The sequence below is a fragment of the Artemia sp. Qi Xiang Cuo genome, chromosome 9 (genome assembly GCF_049724085.1).
Source record: "Artemia sp. Qi Xiang Cuo chromosome 9, ASM4972408v1, whole genome shotgun sequence".
Lineage (NCBI taxonomy): Eukaryota > Metazoa > Arthropoda > Branchiopoda > Anostraca > Artemiidae > Artemia > Artemia sp. Qi Xiang Cuo.
The window spans coordinates 33,533,241-33,553,501 of record NC_142802.1 but is presented as its reverse complement, the minus strand read 5'-3'; the positions used below and the strand labels follow the sequence as shown (position 1 = coordinate 33,553,501).

The 20,261-nt window shown below is 36.6% G+C and overlaps 1 protein-coding gene across 1 annotated transcript in view; it reads left to right on the top strand.

The window, feature by feature from the left end:
* Nucleotides 1-20,261, top strand: part of LOC148948588 (BOS complex subunit NCLN) — a 121,048-nt gene that overhangs the window by 27,712 nt on the left and 73,075 nt on the right. The window contains exons 7-8 of the mRNA XM_089094972.1: nt 3,798-4,076; nt 13,572-13,696. Coding sequence (XP_088951098.1) covers nt 3,798-4,076; nt 13,572-13,696 — 404 coding nt within the window. The remainder of the gene's footprint in view (nt 1-3,797; nt 4,077-13,571; nt 13,697-20,261) is intronic.

Here is a 20,261-nt window from a genome sequence, read left to right as displayed (position 1 = left end):
TATAAAAGGCCACAGGAAGAGGACTAGTTATCCCCCCTCCACTCAATCATTTTTGACCTTACAAAGGGGAATAAGAATTTAAATTTACATTTTAATGGACCATTTTCGTTCCTGGAATATTACAGTGTGTTGTTTTTTTTTTTTGGTAGCTTAGATTTTGTAGCGTCTTTTGATTTAGCTCTACCCTTTCCCCCCAGTCATAATTCAACGGCTATTTGCCCCCTCCCCTCCCCTCAATATTCTATGAAAGCTCAAACTTAGTACCCTTAGCCGTTCCTGGGGTATTGTAGACGAGCCATCTTACAACTTGGCAGCACATAGTGTCTTTTAATTTATCTCGCTACTCGACCATGCATAAATTATAAGTCTAATAGGAGCTTAAGCTGAAAAATGCCATTTTTGCTTGGATTAGAGACAAAATTTGCTCACTCCCTCCCCCAGCTCTAGGTTTCAATTTTACTTTCCTCACCACCCCCCTCTTTTATCCAACATATCTGTAAGTTTCAACTGCATCCCCCGAGCCGTTCCCAAGATATTGCAAACATGTATTTCAATGGACTAGATGTAGACAGTGTCTTTCGATTTACCTCTGCCCCACCCTTCCCCAAGTCAGAAGTTAAAGTACAATTTACCTTCCTTCTCTCTAACCTTCCCTCAAAGTGACTGCTTCATCCCTTAAAGCCTTCATGAGATATTGCAAATAATTTCAAAAATCAAATACACCTAACGTCTTTTGGTTTAATCGAGTACGCGTGTTGTTTCCAGAGTAATACTCATTCGAGACACTGAGGTTCATGGCATAACGAACGGTCTGTAAGAGCTCACACGAAACACAACTTACCAGGAACAAAAAGTTGTGTCCCATTTCCGACTCCCCCGACAGGAACAAAAAGTTGTGTCCTATTTCCGACTCCCCCGATACCCCCGCCTCCCTTCCGCTCCCAACAAGATATATAAATTTGTTGTACCAAAGAACAATCTCAGAAAGTTTCAAGCTAATTGGACATTCAGGATCAAACATACATCCCTTTTCCATTGTAAAATGTATGTGTAAAATGGGCAACTTTCATAATTTACTAACCTTGCCCCAGGGGCTGGGGGGACCGTGTCATTTCCGGATGCACACTTTTCGACTATTATGGACAAAATGGCTATCTCAAAATTTTTATGGGATGTGTTGGGGGTAAGGATGAGGGAACGGTTAGCAAAAAAAGGAACGGAAGGGGGGGGGGGGGGTGTGGTTTCTCTCTATTCGCTTTTGACTCTAAAAATGGACACCGGAATTTTCTATTGGCAATCGAATAAGGCCCCTCCAAAGTTTTTACGACCATTTTTTCCGTGCAAAATTGCCTGGTCAGAAAAAAGAAAGTAATACATGGAAGCTGCTTCGCTATTTACTTAGGCGACGCTAGTGGCATTGCCTATGATTATTGTATGATTTTGGCCCATCTCAAGTTTTAATATGACTTTTTATTTTTCCTTGAAAGACTTCCATTTAAAAAAGAAGCTTTTTTTAAGGTATGACAGAAGGAGAATTATAATGACAGAAAGAGAATTATAAATGTTATAAATGGAACAAAAGGAAAAACAAAAGAAATCGCATTTGAAAAACTAAATTTGTTGTGTAGTATAAAGTCTATAGTATAGCAGTGGAGATGGCATTGACTGCCTTTCAAGCTGAACTTATAATTAAAACCATTCCCTTCAAGCAATGAAAATATTTGGCCTTTTTTTCTTAAGCAAAAATATCCAATTTTGATTGAGGTTGGCTTAAGAATGAAAGCAATGTTCAACTCAGCATATCTATGAGAGATTTCATTTTCTCGTATGAAATTTATTAAAAACAAGCACAAAAGTTGGTTAACTAAATTGTTGATGACTAAAAAGTGCCACCCTACACGTTTAATGTTTTCCTGATTCAAATATTTGTTAATTTTTTTAACACAAATTAGAAACTTTTTTTTTAAAGGTAATAAACAGCTTTTAACCAATGTATTTATTTTCCTGCTTTGTTGGATAGCTCACACTAAGGCTTATGAGTTTTGAGGTCGCTCAGTCGCTTAAGATTGTGCCACTTTAAAAGAAATTCGGCACCGCTGGTCTATACAAAATCTAACATTGTGATTTTATTAATCACACAAAACTCAATATGTGCCAACACTACAAAAAACCAGAAAACTGTGGCTTAACGTATTGTAGGTCCGAAACGGCGCATATTGTCTCTAAATTTGAACTAAATGATGTGATTTTGTTTATTTAAATGAAATAAGCATTTTTTTCAAACGTAATTGTATTAAAAAACCTTTGAACTGATCTGATTTTCGTTAAAATGATTTTAATCTGATTCATTGTATGGAGCGAGGCTCTGCGTGAGATCTTCAAATAAAAAGACATCTTCATTTTGTTAGAATCCCATATCAGGAACCAATGTTCAACCGTTCTGGCCTACACGATATTGCACCACAGTTGTTTGGCTTTGTTTGGTATATTTTCTCCTTACTATATTCGGTTTAGTGCTTGTACTAAACAGCAACTATAATCTTTCACATTTGATTTTTTTTTCTATCTTTCCCCTTTTCCTTTTGTTGCATAGCGTTCTTTCTTTTCTTCATGTTATTTTCTTGTATGTTTCTTTTTGCGTGTAGTTTATTTTCCGCTGGTATTGGCTTTCAGACGTAAAGTCGAAATATTCAGGCTGTTTCTCGTTTTTTTCTTCGTGATCACTGGATTTTTACCTATAGAATAAGAAATTAAACACGTCTAATGGAGTTATAAAATGGGCTGAGTCTTTGAAATACCTTGGGATAGTAATTAATGAAACTATATCTTTTAAGCTACATGTAATTTTAATTAGTAAACCCTGGCAAGAGATCTAGGTATAACGAAGAAACTCTAGCATTTTCTTCTAAATCTATCCTCCGCCATCTTTGTTTTTCTTTTATTTATCCTTATATTCACGTATTTGATATTCACCTTTTATTGTCTTTTTACTTTTCCATCCATTCTTAAACCAGTAAGAGGACTACTAAATCATTCAGTGAGGATTTTAGCTCAGGTTTCTCCTCGTCATTCTGTTCAAAAAAGTGATCTATGTTTTAAAACTTGGCCGGTTGCGGCCCTTCGTAAATTATCCCGCTGTGGTTTATTTTTGGATTACAGCCGGATATTCGACCGTTTTGTTTCAGTCCTTTATTGGGTGTCAGGTCTACTGTTCATTCCCAGGATACAAGGGATGGTGATCTGTTTTAAATAGAAATACCAAAAAATGGAATAGTTTAAAAAGTGACGGTAATATTATTGATGACCCCATTTATTTAGAAAAATTATTAAGGAACCTTTTTTATGTAGAAAATAAATTAAATTTTGTATTTATTCATATAGTTTTACGGATACTGTGATGATGTGGAGTTTTCGTAGGCACAGAACAAGGCTTATCTTTACACATCTATTGCTAATTGTGGCGGTATTGGCGGTGAAGTTTTTTTTTTATTTTTTCCCTTAACTATTTAGTTCCTCTATCTCCCCCACGGACAAGTATTGCTTTTTAGGGGAGTTACTGAAATGTTTTGTTTTTATGGTTATTGTCTGTTTCATAAATAAATACTTAATCAATCTTTATATATATATATATATATATATATATATATATATATATATATATATATATATATATATATATATATATATATATATATATATATATATATATATATATATATATATATATATATATATATATATATATATATATATATATATATATATATTTGTGTATAAGAAATTGTTTATTTGTGTAGAATCTTCAGAACCTCACTTCTTCTGGAAGAAAAAAAGTATCACTGAAGACAAAGAAGATCAATTTAAGCGATGATTTTCTTGCGTGGGAGCATGAACGATTTAACATCCGTCGCCTTAGTGGTCTCACAGTGTCAAGTGTAGAGAGTCATCTGTCAGCAGAACGAAGTACAATCTCTGATGTGTCTATTGACTATTCAGCTCTAATTGAAAATATCAAATTGATTGCAGAAGCCGCTTCCAGACAGATATTTACGGGTGAAGTGTCATTGGAAAGACTGGTATGCTGCAAAAATTTATTTTTTGCTAGTCCAAATTTTGGGTGTGAATTTGATGGGATCATCAGTAAACAAACAAGGGGAAAATTAAGAAGAATATACGTGGTTAGTTTTCATGTACCACTTATCTAGTGAGGAAAAAATGTCTGAACTGTTTATATATAAAATGGCGTGTAAAAAGAGCTTAAACAGTAACTTTAACAGTGCTTACACAGGGAAAATATTAGTTTGATTCTCCCATTTGAAAATGAGAAAATAGCAGTAAAAAGTAGTACATAAAACTAGCAGTTCATGGTTACGGACTTTAAATAAAGAGTGAAATGTGACAATAATTCCCAGAGCTTTAAAGAATGTAGCTTTGATAACAATGGATATATCAAAATAGTTTCTTTCACAGCAATTCTAAATATACACAGTTTATTAAATTTAAAATTACTGTTAACAAGTTCCCAACTTGAAAAAAATTGTGCTTGGTTACGCTGAATGTGATTTAAAAAATTGTAGATGAATTAAATTAAAGAAGTTCAAATGAAAAAGGAGCAATGTTAATGTGATAATGGCTGCTACCCCCTCAGCCTCTCGTTCTTTACGGTGAAGTTATTTTTTCAGTGCTTCAAGAATGAATGTTCTTTACACAAAAATTATACGGTAAAGAGTTTGAAATTAAAACACTTTATCCCACTGCTTCGCGAATTAAAAAGCTTATTTATTCTCATGTGCTTTGAATAATCAAATTTTGACGTTCAACGGTTTTTAATCAAGAAATGTAACCCTCATAAGGACCAGTTGACTATGTATTTTAAACTATAAAACACTGTCCTTAAAGTACTCGGCAAACTATCATAGACAGCACAATAGCACTGCCTAAGTAAAGAACGAAGTTGGCTCTTTTTTTTTTTTTTTTTTTTTTTTTTTTTTTTTTTTTTTTTGTCACCAAGGCACTTCGTATCGAAAGAGCTGTTGTAGAAACCTTGGAGGGAGTCGATTTGATTGGAAATTAAAATTCCAGTGCCCGTTTTAAGAGTCAAAGTGATTGGAGGACAAGTAGCCCCCTCCCCCTACGCCCCTTATTATGCCAAAGACACCCAATAAAAATTTTGAGATGGCGTTCCTGTTCAGCATAGTTGAAAGGTAAAAATAACTACCCCTGGAGATGACACCACCACCCACGGCCCTTGGGGCAGGGGTTGTAAGTTATGCAATTTGCCCCTTATTTATATTGATAAGATTTTTACTGCAAAAGCCCATGGTCCGTAGCAACACACGAAATAAAAAGCAAAAAAACGAACAAAGAAAATTACTATTAATAATAACATCCAGAAAGAAGAACCCCCTCCCCCCCCATAAAAGTGGTCATTTTTAACCGACAACAACTACCATAATAAAAATCGATGCCTATACGCCATAACAAACTACCTCTTCAAAATAATTCCCTCTGTTTTGCTTATATACGAGCGAACATGCACAACTGTTTAGTAGCACACGTAATCCTCTCCGGCATTCGCTCGATTAATCAACACTCACTCCCAGAAACTCTTCTGAAACATTCATTTCGCAACTTTGACAGCTCTTCGCACTTGCATACAAAATGAAAGAGATTCTTATTCACACATCGAGCAAAAGTAGGGGATGGCTGCCAACCCAAGTTTTCACAAAAATTTTCTTCTCTTCCAAATCCAAACTATCCTCCCTCACCAACAACAAATTCCGAAGATCCTCTGTATTCAACCCAAACTTAAAATAAACCATCTCCCCCAGCGCTCTTTAGCTCAAGAGTAAAACCTTAAAGATATAGATTGGTCCTTTTGGACTTGCCACTCTGGGATTTCTTGGTTGTTTGGGCTTTGCTGCACTGCCATCCGTACTGACACGCGCTCATCCATCGGTCCTTTTCCTTCGGTACAAATCTCCGACCGTCCACAACGGTCACGTATCAACTTGATTTGGCCACGAATTGCTTCTACCATCCATTATACTCTCCAAAATCAAGTGGTATGATTTGCATCAAGAACCCTTGCCTTTGTGGGAATGAACACTTACCCTATTGACGGTATTCCCCCCTCCCCTTTTTCGAAAATCCTGCAAATTTTCTCAGGCTCTCAGCTTTTGATGGGTAAATTTAATGCATTTTATATATTTGAAATCAGCATAAAAAGCTTCAAATTGTTATCAAAATTCATTTTTTTTGTTTCAATTAATATTAACCTGAGTCGTGCCTTACTTAAGGTTACAAGTTCCACGAACTCATTGACTTGAACTTGAAGGTGTCTGGATGTTTAAACTTGACAAAGAGGAGTTTTTAATGCCGGGATATTTCACCTAGACATTTTAAACTAACATTTTCTCTCCTTTTTTGTACAGTTCCGCTCCTTCTCATCGCTCATGTTAAACTATGCAAAAGTCTTAATTTGAGCAAAATTTTCTGGTTTGTTTACTCCTACTGTAGACAAACAAAATCATCACTTATGCCAACTCAACGACTAGAGCTGTGAAAAGTATTTTCAAAAATAAAAATTTAGCTAAAACATTGACGAACCAACCCGAAGGTATTTTTCACATACAACATGCCATTAGTGTAATTTTTTTTACATTTAAGAAAAATTGTACTTGTAAGAATAATCATTAAGTGGGAAGTTTTTCTACTTGGTAAGGTTAACGCATTACTTAAGTTTTTAACACTATTGATTTAGATGTACGTTTATGAATTCTGAGCCGTGATGCATAGCTTGGTGAAATCTGACAAATGTTACATGTCTGCTTAAAGTTTCCCAGTTCAAAAAGCATTATATACCATCAGTTTCCATATAACCTAATAGCATACAAAGCACTAAAAAAGTCCTTTTTAGCCGAAGTCTCTCTTCTGTTTCTCTCTCTTCCTGTATTATTTGCACTCTTTTTCTGTCCCCTCCTACTCTGGATAATTTGTTCGTAACTTATGCTTATTCATATTTTCATTGTTGTTCCACTTCGATAATGGGCATTCAGACATTTCCTATTTTTAATAGGAATCTTGCCTTTTGTATATCGTAGCTACACACATTGAATGCCGTTTTCATTAAGTGTTTATTTATTTATTTAATGGGTTCTGTCTCTGGACGTCTGATTCGAAAGCTCGTAGAGAAATAACTGACATCTTCTATGAAAAGTTGTTGACAGTAGACCCTCCTTTCAATTATATTTGACATCTTTCGAATATTTTCATACACTCAGGCAAGATGATAAACTCCATTTTATATAATGTTTGACAGAACGTACGTGAGAGGAATGCAAGTAAATGGGACAGCTGGGCCATATTTACAAAGAAAACAATCATAAAATACAATTTTAGGAACTATTGACTTTTCGAAAGGAGGATCATTCAACGCGTTTAATAAAATGCATTCCATTTGGCAATTTACTACTAAAAATGAGCTATGGAACAAGGAAAATCGTTTATCATTAGATATTGAAGAATTTATTTGTTGCACATTAACTTCAAAAAATAACTTCACGAAAAATTGATTCAGCTTTTGTTGTGACAAAATTTTCCCAAGATTAATTAAATCTCTCTGTCATGGGCTAATTTAAATTAATTATAAAAACAAGTCTTTTTTCAAATGAAAGTAAAGAGTGAAATTAGAAACTAAAACCAACACAAAGGTAGTAATTTGACATCGGTAAAAGGACAGACGCTGCTTTCCCGCTGCTGCTTCCTAAAACTAAATGCTACAGTTTATAGTACTTCCTGCAACATACTATACAAAAAGATTATTTTACAACATGCTATATAAAAAGGCCTACCTTTATCAAATTGCATTACATGCTAGAAGACCCTTTAAGTTTATAGCGGGAGCCGGAAAATTCTCCCCGTGGACCCCCCTCCCCCCCCGGAAAATCTCCCCACGGAAAAATCCACTCCGTATGATTCTCCTCCCCCAATGAAGATTTCCCCACATGCAAAATTGATCAGCTTTAGAGAAAGTACTAAACAGATACCTCAAAATGTCAATCAGTTGTCCTGAAGGGTCGCAAAAGGACCAGATATCAAAAATAGTTTTAGGATAGGGGATGGTTTGTCTCCAATCACTCGTGACTTATAAAAACGACTAGAACTGTCCATTTCCGATCCAATGAGCGTCCTCTGAATTTTCTACGACCATGAGGAGGACGCTGGCGATGAGAAAAGGGGAGCTCCCCTCCTATACGGAATAAATTTTGCTCATTTTGGAGTTAAATGTTACTCTTTTCTTTCAAAATAACAGCGTAGACCAGAAATATTCCCAGAAATCAAGAGGGATTACATATTGGTTTCTACCAAACCCCCCCCCCTCGACCCTACCTTAGAACTTATTATGTATTTATCTGAAGGCGCAACGAGAGCTGTTCTGGTATTAAAATGCACTCTTTGAGGCACCTTCCCTCTCCCTAGCTACAAAACAACCAGAGGGGCCTACTGTAGAGGTTTTAAGCTCTCATCTACAAATATTTGGAATTGAGTTTTTTTTTTTTCAAAGAATGACCATGGATAAAACCAACGACAAGCAAAACAACAAGAAATCTACCTAAGACAGTGAATTTTGTTTAGACCTTAAAAATATTTAAGCTCTGTATCCAAGAGCCGTCCTCAGCAAACCACCTGTATAAATCAAATAAAAGTTACAATGAAATGAAATCTTTCAAATTGAAATTGAAAAATTAAAACAGTCCCGATTTTGTTGCTTTTATGATGGAAAGGCAGTGTGGTCTTCGTCGTTATTTAAAGATTACGGAATGTGTGTTGTTTAACGTTTTTTTTTGTTTCCTACAGGAATGATCGTATACAGCCAACGTCCCGGTATGTTAAGAATGGACAAATTGGATAATTTGCGATCCTTCCCCGGGGTTGTTGGTCCATGACATCCCCAGAGCCATAGCTGTTAGACTTTAGAACCATTTTAAATAAAATAGCTTTTGAAAATTTTGTCAGTATAAGGGGTAGCCTCCAAAACAGTGGCTTCAGCCCCCCCCCCCCCGGCTGAATTTAAATTTCAGCCGGGGGGACTTGGATCTGGAGGGAGTAGTTGCCCCCCTGCTCCATAGTAGATTACGCCCCTGCTCTAAAAGGGTAAGAGGATGAGGGAGATGTGTGGCTGCTTTTCCGTTATTTTTTTTTAACTTCCCTCTAAACACGATTTTAAAGTTCCAACTTAATACGCTTAGCCATTCCTTAGATATTATTATTGTACCCTATTGACAGCCCTCCTGCTTATAGTGTGTTTTGGTTTTGTTTGACATACTTTCAATATCTTCTAAAGGTTTTACCCGTTATATTCTTAGCCTCTTTGGAGACTCAGGATCAAACATGCCCCCTTTTCCCAATAATCAACCTTATATGTAAACAATGGGTGTCTTATATAACGTAGAATACTTGCCCCAGGGGCTGTGGGGGTTTTGTCGTCCCTGGAAGCATATTTATTTGGCTTTTCCACTGTTTTGAACAAGATCCCTATTCCAAAATTTCAGATGTCTTCGGGGAGGTTGCAGCTAAAAAGGGCATAGGAGGGGGACTGGTTGTGATACTATTTCTATAGATACTATAGACTATACTATACGATACTATAGATACGTATATACTATACGATACTATAGACTATTTCTCAACATTCCTCTAAAAATGGCCTGGAAGTTTAAACACAATATCCTCAGCCGTTCTCGAGATAGTGCAAATACGGCTTTTTAAAAAATTGGATGTACATAGTATCTTTTGGTTTAGTTAAACATATCTTTCAACATTCCTTGAAGTTTCATCTTAATACACATAACCTCTACTCGAAATCTAACATTCCCCCTTTTTCGAATGATAAATCCTGTTATGAAAAAAAGGATAAATTGTATAATTTACAATCCTTGGTCAGGAGGCTTTGGAGGGCATTGTATCCCTGAAGGCATAGTTACTAGACACTTTGTCTGTTTTAAGTAAAATTGCTTTAAAATTTTTTGCCAGTGTTCAGGAAAGAGGGCATCTAATAAGAGCAAGGGGGGGGCATGTAGCCCTCCAATCACTTTTAAACATCCGCTTCAACATATCCCGTAAGTTTTAACTTAATACCCTCAGCCGTTCCTTAGATATTGCTGATACGCTCTTTTGATAACTAGCATGCGCATAGTTTGTTTTGATTTGGTTCGCCATTCCTTTCCAAAACTGTGGAGTATTATGCCATCACCAAAGGCGTAGTTTTTTTTTCCTTTTAGTCTACTTTGAATAAGATTGCTATTTCAAAATTTTGATCGAATGTTTTGGAGAGAAGGCAGCTAAAGAGAAATTGAGAGTGGAACTGGCTGCCAACCAACTACTTTAAAGCATCCGCCGCAGTATGTCCTGAAGGTTTCAACCTAATGCCCTCAGCTGCTCTTAAGATGCATCATTTCGATAAACTGGATGTACATAGTCCCTTTTGATTTAGTTTAAGACATCCCTCAACATTCTACAAAAGTCCACCTAAATATCCGTAGCCTTTTTGGATGCACCCAGAGTCAAAGCTTTCCCCTTTTCTTAATGAGAAATCCTTCAAGTAAACAATGGATAAATTGCATAATTTACAATCCTTGAGGTATGGTTATTTGACCTTTAGACTATTTTGAACAAAATGGCTATCTTAAAATTTTGATCAGATGAATATGGGGGAAACGACGGGGGAGGGGGCTGGATACCCTACAATCACTTTTGATTCCTTGAAAGGGCACTATAACTTTTAATTTACAATCGAATGAGCCCCCTCTCAAGCTAGTAAGATCACACCTTCCATATGAAGAGCCTGCTGAGAAAAAAAAAATAAATAATAATACATTGAAGCTTTATGGCTGTCTACCATAGGCAATGCAATAGCATTGCCTATGACTTGAACAGGTAAGCAGAACTTTCGATTTCCCTTCTAATGAACATTCTTAATTATCCAGGGGAATATGAGGGGGAATTTCTCGGGGAAAATTTTCCAGGGAGGAAAATTCTGCGAGGGGAGGGGGATGTTCAGTGAGGGAGAAACGCCTAGCACCGTTAAAAGCCTTATTCTATAGGACTCTATATGCTTATAATGCATACCCTATGTCTACATTTTTCCCACCTGTGCTGGTAACCCAGCTGTCAGGCGCACAATAAACACAGCTGACACCTGCACAAAAAACACCTACCCTACACAAGATTAAACATCATGATTGAACTTGTTCAGAAAACTTTTTGTTGTAATGCATTAAAAAGCTCGTGCGGAGACCGCGGAAAGGGTTCCAGTGGCGCTTCCGGCAATGAAAAATCCCTATTTTATGCTTCAATAGTATGAATACAGAGATTTTACTAATGATTTCCACTCAAAATTGCTTGTCCTTCACAATCCTTTTTTATTTGATTAGCATAAAATTTTGCTTCGACCCTAATTTTATATTTCTTTCATGTCTGATTTTTACCTAAGTACTAATGAATTTTGACTCCTAGCAATAAGCGCAAAAGACTTGTGCACACCCCTCCTACAATCGAATTTCTTCTTATTTTTCTCAATTTGGCTCCTCCCTGTAAGATTCATTTCCACTCGTTTTTTTTTTAGATAAATTATGATTTTGTTATAATACTTTATTTTATGTCCAATTAAAAAGGCAATGTCGAACAGTTTTTTCTCAGTAAAAAATAGCTGACCCTGAGGATTGTCATATTTGCCACTAATAATATCGGGAAAGGCCTAGAGCAAGTAGAAAAAAGTGAAGACATTTGGATGGGACTAAAGGGGTGGATTAGACCAAGAACATTGGAAATCGACCATGAAAATCAGAATAGACTAAGAAAAGTTGGAGGAGACCAAAAACGTCGGAAAGAACTAGAGCAAGATGTAAGGCAGTAAAGGAAGTCGAAAAACAGTAAATAAAGTTGAGTGGGACTAAAGAAGAGTAGAAAAGACGAAAAACGTTGGAAAGGGCCTGGAGCAAGTCGGAAAGCAGGGAATAAAGTCAGATTTGTCTAAAGGAGGCTGGAGAAGACCAGGAATGTTGGACGAGAAATTTTATATATTTTTCTGAGAAGTACGTTCAAGGATGGATGACTGCTTTTTAGTTGTAATTTTTTCCCCAGAGGTGAGACTAAGGAATCAGCTAGTGTAGATTTTCGGGAGAAGTCTCATTCAAGCGGAAACCTTGAGTTTCAAAGAAAGACACATTACAGCTAATTGCATACTTGTATCGTTTTGTCCTGTGAAACTACACTTTGACCTGAACAGGACCAAAATGTTATCAAGGAAAAGTAAATTCTGTTCATAAAGAGTTTTAAAGCTGTTACTGACCGTATATCCAATGGAACTAACAGTACCAGGCTATTAAATAGTTGCGCACCAGCTATTAAGGTGAAGGCCAACAGAATTTTATATGAGGGGACGGGCATTTAAGCCCTCAAAATGTCCATCTTGAACCAACATTGTAAACTTCATGAGAGGCACTCCAAAAAAAAAAAAAAAAAAAAAAAAAATCTAAATTAAATTTAAAAAGCAGTTTTTCAGGTCAAATTAATGAGTGATATTAAATATTAACACAAACGGAATTATCCTGTATGTGTGTGTGGCTGTTATTGCATTTATTCTCCTGCTCTTAACGCTAGACTTTGACTTATCCCCCTAATACTTTTAGAAAAAAAGGCTCCTAGCCTTTTTTTTGTACAGTTCCTTGAGAATGGATGAACTTACTGATTTGTGTTAGCGTTAAGCAATGCAATTTTCAGTTCAAATGTTTTGAAGGACCATGGGTAAATAAAACGCTTGTAATTACCAAATAATCACATTTATTGTACTTAAAAAAATGCTTTCAGTCAAACACTGGTAAAACCTAGGTTGAAAGACTATGGGACAAGTGGGGATGAGTCCCCTTTATATCCAGATTTTTAGTCTCCAGAATTAGTCCCCCTCATATCCAATTTTATTGCAGTGATTTTGTAAAATTGTTTCTTTGTATCTATTGATTCACTGATGAGTTTTCAAATTTGATATTTTTTTTTCTACTGCAGGGGAGGGTCGTTGAATATATGGCCAAAATGTCTCTTGAATGCTCTGGTTTTGTCCTATATTTAGGAAAGTCCCATTCCCGAAAATTCATTTCACTTGTAAAGGGTGGAAAGACTATCTACTGATTACTGTCAATATTGAAGATTTGTATTGAAATACTTCACCTTATTAACCATTCAATATTGTTAACTGAAACTTGTTTGAAGAAACATGTTTGAAGGTTGAATTTTTGTTCTATAGGAAAGATATAACTAGACTAGTAGTAAACTTTTCAACATTGCTACTCACTCTCATTCCTTTATTCTTTACACAATTGCATTTAACTGAAAGCTTAGTTTAATTTTTAGGAAAGAAGATTTATGTTCCGCGGTGTAATTCATGTTTCCTCAGTATATAATTATAATTTGGTTTTCTTCGCTTGCAATACCAGAGAAGCCTTGGGTCTAACAACACGCTCTGCAAATTTAGTATTAGACCTAGGTTATTAAAGATACAAATTTAATTCTAGGAAGGGACTGAGTCGTCACTTAAGAAACTTTCATCAATCTTGTCGACAAGTCCAAGAAGTAACGAGTACCTGGTTGGGAGTAAGGTGTCTCTAGTGGCCACGATTGAAGATTTGCTCAAGAAAAGGTCAGTTGAAACTGCCGTTATCCTCATTCCTCACTCTCAGTAGTAGTTGGGAAATGGGATTTTTTATATATCAATTTGTTTTTATTATAGCCTAACTTTTACAAACAAAGGATCATTGATAACTTCAAAAAAAGACATTTTCCAGTGTTTCTTCTCTCCTGTAAAATTTATGCTCCTCAACATAACAGCATTCTGTCTATTAGTCAGGGCGCCACGCTTGGCTATTTTGCTCATTTCAAGAAGGGGATACAACGGAATGGGGTTATTAAGAAACATATACCAAAAGATTTCCTAAAAAAACGCTGATACCGAAAATAAAAACAAACTTAAGAATAAGGGGGGGGGGGTCTATTAAATTTGGAACTAAGTTCAGATTTCCCAAAATTACTATCTAGTGAGCAAAAGCCGTAAACGCCAGTTTCAGACGTCATTTTCCGGTGTCCTTTAGAAGAAGAAAGCAAGATAGGTGTTGTTTTGACTTTGGTTAATTTATTGGAGGTTGCATAGCATGTGATGTTATTTGTGAGTAAGGCCTTTTTTTATGTCATCACTTGGTATCATTGTGTAATTTCTCTATTAACCAAAAAGTCTTGAGTGAAAGGGTATTCCTCTGAAGCTAATATTAGAGTTCTCTATGTTTAAGGCCCATATCATGTCATTTTGCTTTTGCTCTTGATCCATGTCCAAACATTTTGATTGGCTAACCAATAGTTGTATTTTTGGCACTTGCTTGCAATGCATCAGAACTGACACAAAGTTGGTAATGAATCTCAGTGGAAAGGATTTTCCTATGCATTGCTTGGATTGCATCTAGTTAGGCCATAATGAGATAGTTATGAAATAAATAGACCATGTGATTCATAATTTAATCCTCTATCTGAATACAATAATCATTCCACATAATTTAGAAAATTCTGGAATTTTCATTCGTCTCCCCAAAAAGCCTCATTTGTAGTATCTATAGGATATACGGAGTCCCACCAGTAAAATATCTTCTAAATTTGGTACAGGTGCAGTTAGGTCTCCCTGATAAAAACAACTTATTTTTTACTGTATATTATTCAGTAATTTGGGCAATAATCATTCGATCAATAATCTGATACTGTCTATTAGAATTAGGATAGAAACAAATAACTTTTTACTGTATTTTCTGGTTCTAATAGCAGGGCCTCTGCATCTTATACTAGAGGGGGAACTAATAATCTGTACCTTTATCCTAAATCTCTTTAAGGAATTTCGAGAGGAAATGATTGTTATATTTAGATACAGCATTGAATTCTGAATTGAATGGTATGTTATTTCTTAGCTATCTCATCAGGATGCTATATTCCAGATTAAACAAATTGCGAGCAGACATATTATTGACAAATACAATTGTTGGTAATTTGGTGATAGTGCAGAATGTTGCAAATATTTTTAAGCTAAGCTTTGATACTTGATAGTTTTTAAGATGTAGTAGGTGGAATATAGCTACACAGGCAGTAATTATTTAGAGCTATACAAAGGACGGTATTGTTTAGTCAAGATGTTACTAGATGGCTTCCTTGATTTTTTTTTTCGTGGAGCTTGAGTTTCCGGTTTTACTAGTTTTCCATTCTCTTGGCCAACATCTATCTGCCAACTAAATTGTTATATGTGATGATATTCCACAAATTCAGCATATAACGACTTTCTTGTATCCTAATGAAATTCCATTCCCACAGTGACAGCTCTGGGAAGCTTGAATGGACAGTCTTTAGGGACAATGAGCTCCTACTGCCAACTAATGGGTGGTGATCGGAGCAGCAGCATACCAGTGGTGGGGAGGGGTGTCTTACCCCTAACTTTTAGACCATTTAGTAAATTTTTCGTCAGATTGTTATTTATTTGTTATTTATTTTTGTCTATTTCCAAATTTGGTGATTTAGCGTGTTGATTTGGTTCCTGCTAAGCCAAATTTGGTAGTTATCTTGTAGTTCCATCAAATTTGGTTGTGATGTAACATGTTTATTTGGATTATCATTTTGTAATACCAGGTTAATTTAAGCTTTTTTAATCACAAGGAAAAGTATGAAAAAGAAAACTCCAAAGGAAAAAGATACTTCGTAGTGCTACAGTAAAAAAAATCTACTGCTTCGTAGCATACCTTACCGCTCCTAATGTTTTGGTTCGCTCGCGGGACAAAGTCATTTCGATCACTGAACCTGCAAATAGACTCCCACTGTCTCTAGTGAATTCAATTGCCCTTTTGCACTGTTTCACCGGTTGCGATACTGTGAGCTTCATTTTCTCCAAAGGAAAGAAGACGATCCTTAGATCAGCTGTGCCGTGGTTACCTCGAATATCTGCACTTACTGAACAGATTTTGGAACAAATAAACCGAGTAGTGGAACTTGAGTAAGATATTATGAAGCTTTGGTGCGAGATTTTGATCGCCTCATACAGAAAATCAGAGGAATTTTCGTGTTTGAATGACCTCCGCGTTCACTTGTTCCGCCGGGAAACCGCTTAAGAGCCTGCCTCTAACCAACGACTCGTAGTCCTTAAATGTGAAAGGTGCAATTACAAGTGATCCATTATTCTGCAGGCCCTTATTATTATTATTATTATTTATTGGAAACCCCCCAATCACAAAACATGACAAGACTGAGTAAAGGAAAAGGAAAAGAAACAAAACAAAAGCTAACGAACAAGAAACCAATGACACAGACAAACAACAAAACAGGACAGAACACTATTGAATTAGAGCACTATTGAATTAAAACATGGTACCAATCATTCTGTGAAATCAATTTTTGGTTATGTTTGCCAATTAATTTAAGGATTGCAAGATTAGGATCCGCAAGTTTGAATTTTCTAAAAAAAGGAGAATGTTGATGCCAAGGAGGCAACCGAAGCAAATACTTAGGAAACCGAAAGAAAATGGACCGGACTTTCAGACAATCAGTTCTGTTAAACAGTATCCAAAATGGGGCAATATACAAAATGTGAGGGAGGGCTACGGTATTGAAAAGGCTAGCTAATAGTAGGCGGTAGAATCGAAGTTTTACTGAAACAATTGATGCATAAGAAGCAGATATACGTCGTGTGAGATGGTCTAGGAGCAGGGATTGGGTGTGGCGTAGCGAGGAACCAATGGGAAGACCTAGATAAACGAGGTGGACAACGGCTCTAACCGTGGTATCCCCTAGCGCTATAAGGGACGGTGGCTTACCTTTCGAGTTAAAAAGCACTATTTCAGACTTGTCAGGATTGAAACAAAGACCAAGTTTCAGATACTCTTGTTAAAGTTTGACAAAGACCTCATTATTTCTTTGGAGGGTGCGGCTGAGATTCAAAACATCATCTACATGACACACCAGAGACAGATTCAGAGAAGATAGAATTAGATATGTGGGGCACGGGTCTTGAGCATTCAAAACACAATTATTGAAAATATTGGGAGATGATACGGCTCCTTGGCGTGCACCTTTCAAGACTGGAATGAATTGCCTCCCCCCCCACGGGCAACAGGGGGCATATTTTTATCCGGAGGTAGTTTTAAACGAACACAAAGTCGAGAGTACATATCTCGAAGACAGTGAATCACCGAGGAATTTAGTCCACGTTTGGCCACTTTGAGGAGTATAACTGGGTGGATATGGGAATCAATGGCACGTGTGATATCATGACTAGCGAGAACAAGTCATTCTTCTGAGGATTCGGCATCAATTAGTGCATTAGCTACAACTGTGAGAGCATCAGCACAAGCTGATGCTCTCACAGGTGGAGTGGGCTGTAACACGTCTTTTAAAGTTCAGATCAGAAAAGAAGCTCGAAAACCTTGCAAAAGGAGGTCACCACCATAATAGGTCGAAATGATGAACATTCTGGATTCGCTTTTCCTTTTTTGGGAATTGGAATAAGGTCTCCAATGCAAAAGGAAGAAGGTACGATTCGCTGTGTAAAAATCATCTGCATGAAAAGTGCCAAGTGTTCGACTAATGCCTTCCCACCAAATTTCAAATGTAAAGAAATGATGTGGTCAATAACATTGGATGATTTAGGCCTTAAATGTCTGATGACATCTTTAATCGATGCTGCGCGAACAACGAATTCTTTATTGGGACTGGCACCAAGGAAATAAGCTAACTCAGCTTCATAAAAGAGTTCAAGGTGCTGATAAGGAGCAGCAAATTCGGATTCATAGTAGGTATACCATTCCTAATCAGGAATGTCAGCCGCAGATAAAGATGGCGGAGACCTATCTTTGCGGGAAATAATTATAAAAAGAAGATTTTTATCATTCTTAGCACGTGCCGAATTGGCATTTACTAGGTTTCTACGATGAAAAGTGAGAGTCTTGGAAAAATTTCTCTTTGTAAAAAGACGAACAAGATTCACAGCCCCGGTCAATGGACAGTCACAATCCTTCCAAACATTGAACCAAAATTTTGCTTCAAGGCAAGAATCTACGAGATCAGGGTTCGAAGACCAGCCTGAAATGATACCCTTACGGATTTTCCGAAGCGGTACAGATTGATTTTCGGCAAAACAAAGAGCATGGCTGATTTCGGCTACATACATATCCAGGCAAAGTCTCACTTCATATCTTGGCAATTTGGTTGATATTTGCAAAAGATGGAAACGAGCCCGTATTTAACTCAGAATAAAACCTGTACAAGAAGCATATAAATCAGAATTGATTCTAGCCCAATCACGATGGGTTTTTAGCCTAGGAGGAATCATATAATTAGTCTGTTCTTTGAAACCATGGAGTTGCAAAGAAGATGTAATAGGAAGATGGTCAGATAGTTGATAGTCAGAAATAACCTTCACCAGTTCAGCAGAGACATTGTGGGACACAGCAATATGATCTAGATTAGAAGTTCGAGCAGAATTGTGTACATATGTAAAATCGCTATCACTCGCAAGAACGCTAAAATCATAGCCAAACATACTCATTATCATTGATGTACGAGCTGATTGTTGTATCCCAATTTCTGAGAGGTCGCAATTAAAATCGCCAGCAATTATGCAGGGCAAGCCTATTCGCTTAACTTAATTCAAACATGAACCAAGCTTTTGTACAGAAAGGGCGAATAATTGATCAGATTGATCATTACCATAATTTATTAGCAAATACACATTAATGAAGATACAGCTCTCAACCCTAATTGCAAGAAAACTATCACCCGTGTCAAATAAACTAGAACGGACATCTGAAAGTACGAATAGACCTCCCAATGGTCTACCCCCTCTACTTAATATCTTAGCGGGCACACAGAATGATGAAGCACCTTTTAACTTAAGTAAATTTATACTAAGCTAAGTAATAAAATGCTCTTGAACAAAAATAACAGAATATTTAGAAATAAGGTCATTTAGCACAGGTAATTTATTTAACAAGGCTCCATTAATATTCCGACATAAGGCTTAGCGGTATGGGCTCACTTTTGACGGTTTACGATTTTCGGGGCAGTTAACACCATAGCACGTATGACCTTCCACTTTAGAAGTAACACAAATAGGAGTTTTCTTGCACGGGTAATCGGAGGTAGACTTGTGGTCACTTGTTCCACATCTCGAACATATGGTTAGCTTTGTACAGTTTGTAGCGATATGGCCAGTAACATGGCAGTTAAAGCACCGGCGAGGGAGAAAAATAAACTCCTGCACAGGAAGACGCTCGTATCCAACTTTAATTGAATGCTTTATAACTTAAGGACTTAGAATCCTTTAGGCTCATTCTCCGCTTGATTTTGGATGGGAGATGAAGATATATGCATAGTACCCATTAAATCAACCCTTCCTGCTTGGCCATCCACTATTCAGAAAACTTCGCCATATTGCAAGTGTAAATCTTGTGGACAAAAATGTCCATGTGCAGATAGAGGTTGCGATATTTTGTGCTCTTGCTGTGGGAAGTGCTGTGATGGTGAGGCTGATTCAGACGAGGAATAATTGTGTGTGACTTGTAATGGAGGGATACTTGGAAAAACAAACCGTAATTAATTTGGGAATGGGAGTATTAAATAAATAGTGTTAATTCTGACTTTGTTTAGTTTCTTTACCTGTGTCATTGCTGCCATTTTTTATAACTAACCGTTTTAGTTTGGTATGAAGACATTCTGTGGCCTCTAGGCATTTCTATCTCGTATTTGAGCGGAAAACTGCACCTCAAACTTTGTGGAAGATACATTGTCTTGCATGAAACACCAAAATCTAATAAAATGTCAAGTTTCGGAGTGTTCTACCCCTCATAAGCAAGTGCCGTTGGTATTTTTTGGATCGGCATGGTCGATTTAGGGGGGGGGGGGGTAGGCTAATTCTTGTACCTGCCCCATTCCGTCTTGGTATGTTTCACATTTACAACACCTGGCGCCCGGACTATATTGTATTGGGCTAATCCACATATCTTTCTATTCCTAACATAGATGAGGATATCGTATATTCCTCAATCACATTTCTGAATTAAAGAGTTTGAATGTAAGTAAAAATTTCACTCTTAGATTAATATTTGAGAAATTATCAGACCCTTGTAGTCTTCAGTTTTATAGATTATGAACAGATACTAGATGTTTTGGCTGAAAAGCTTTGATGCAGG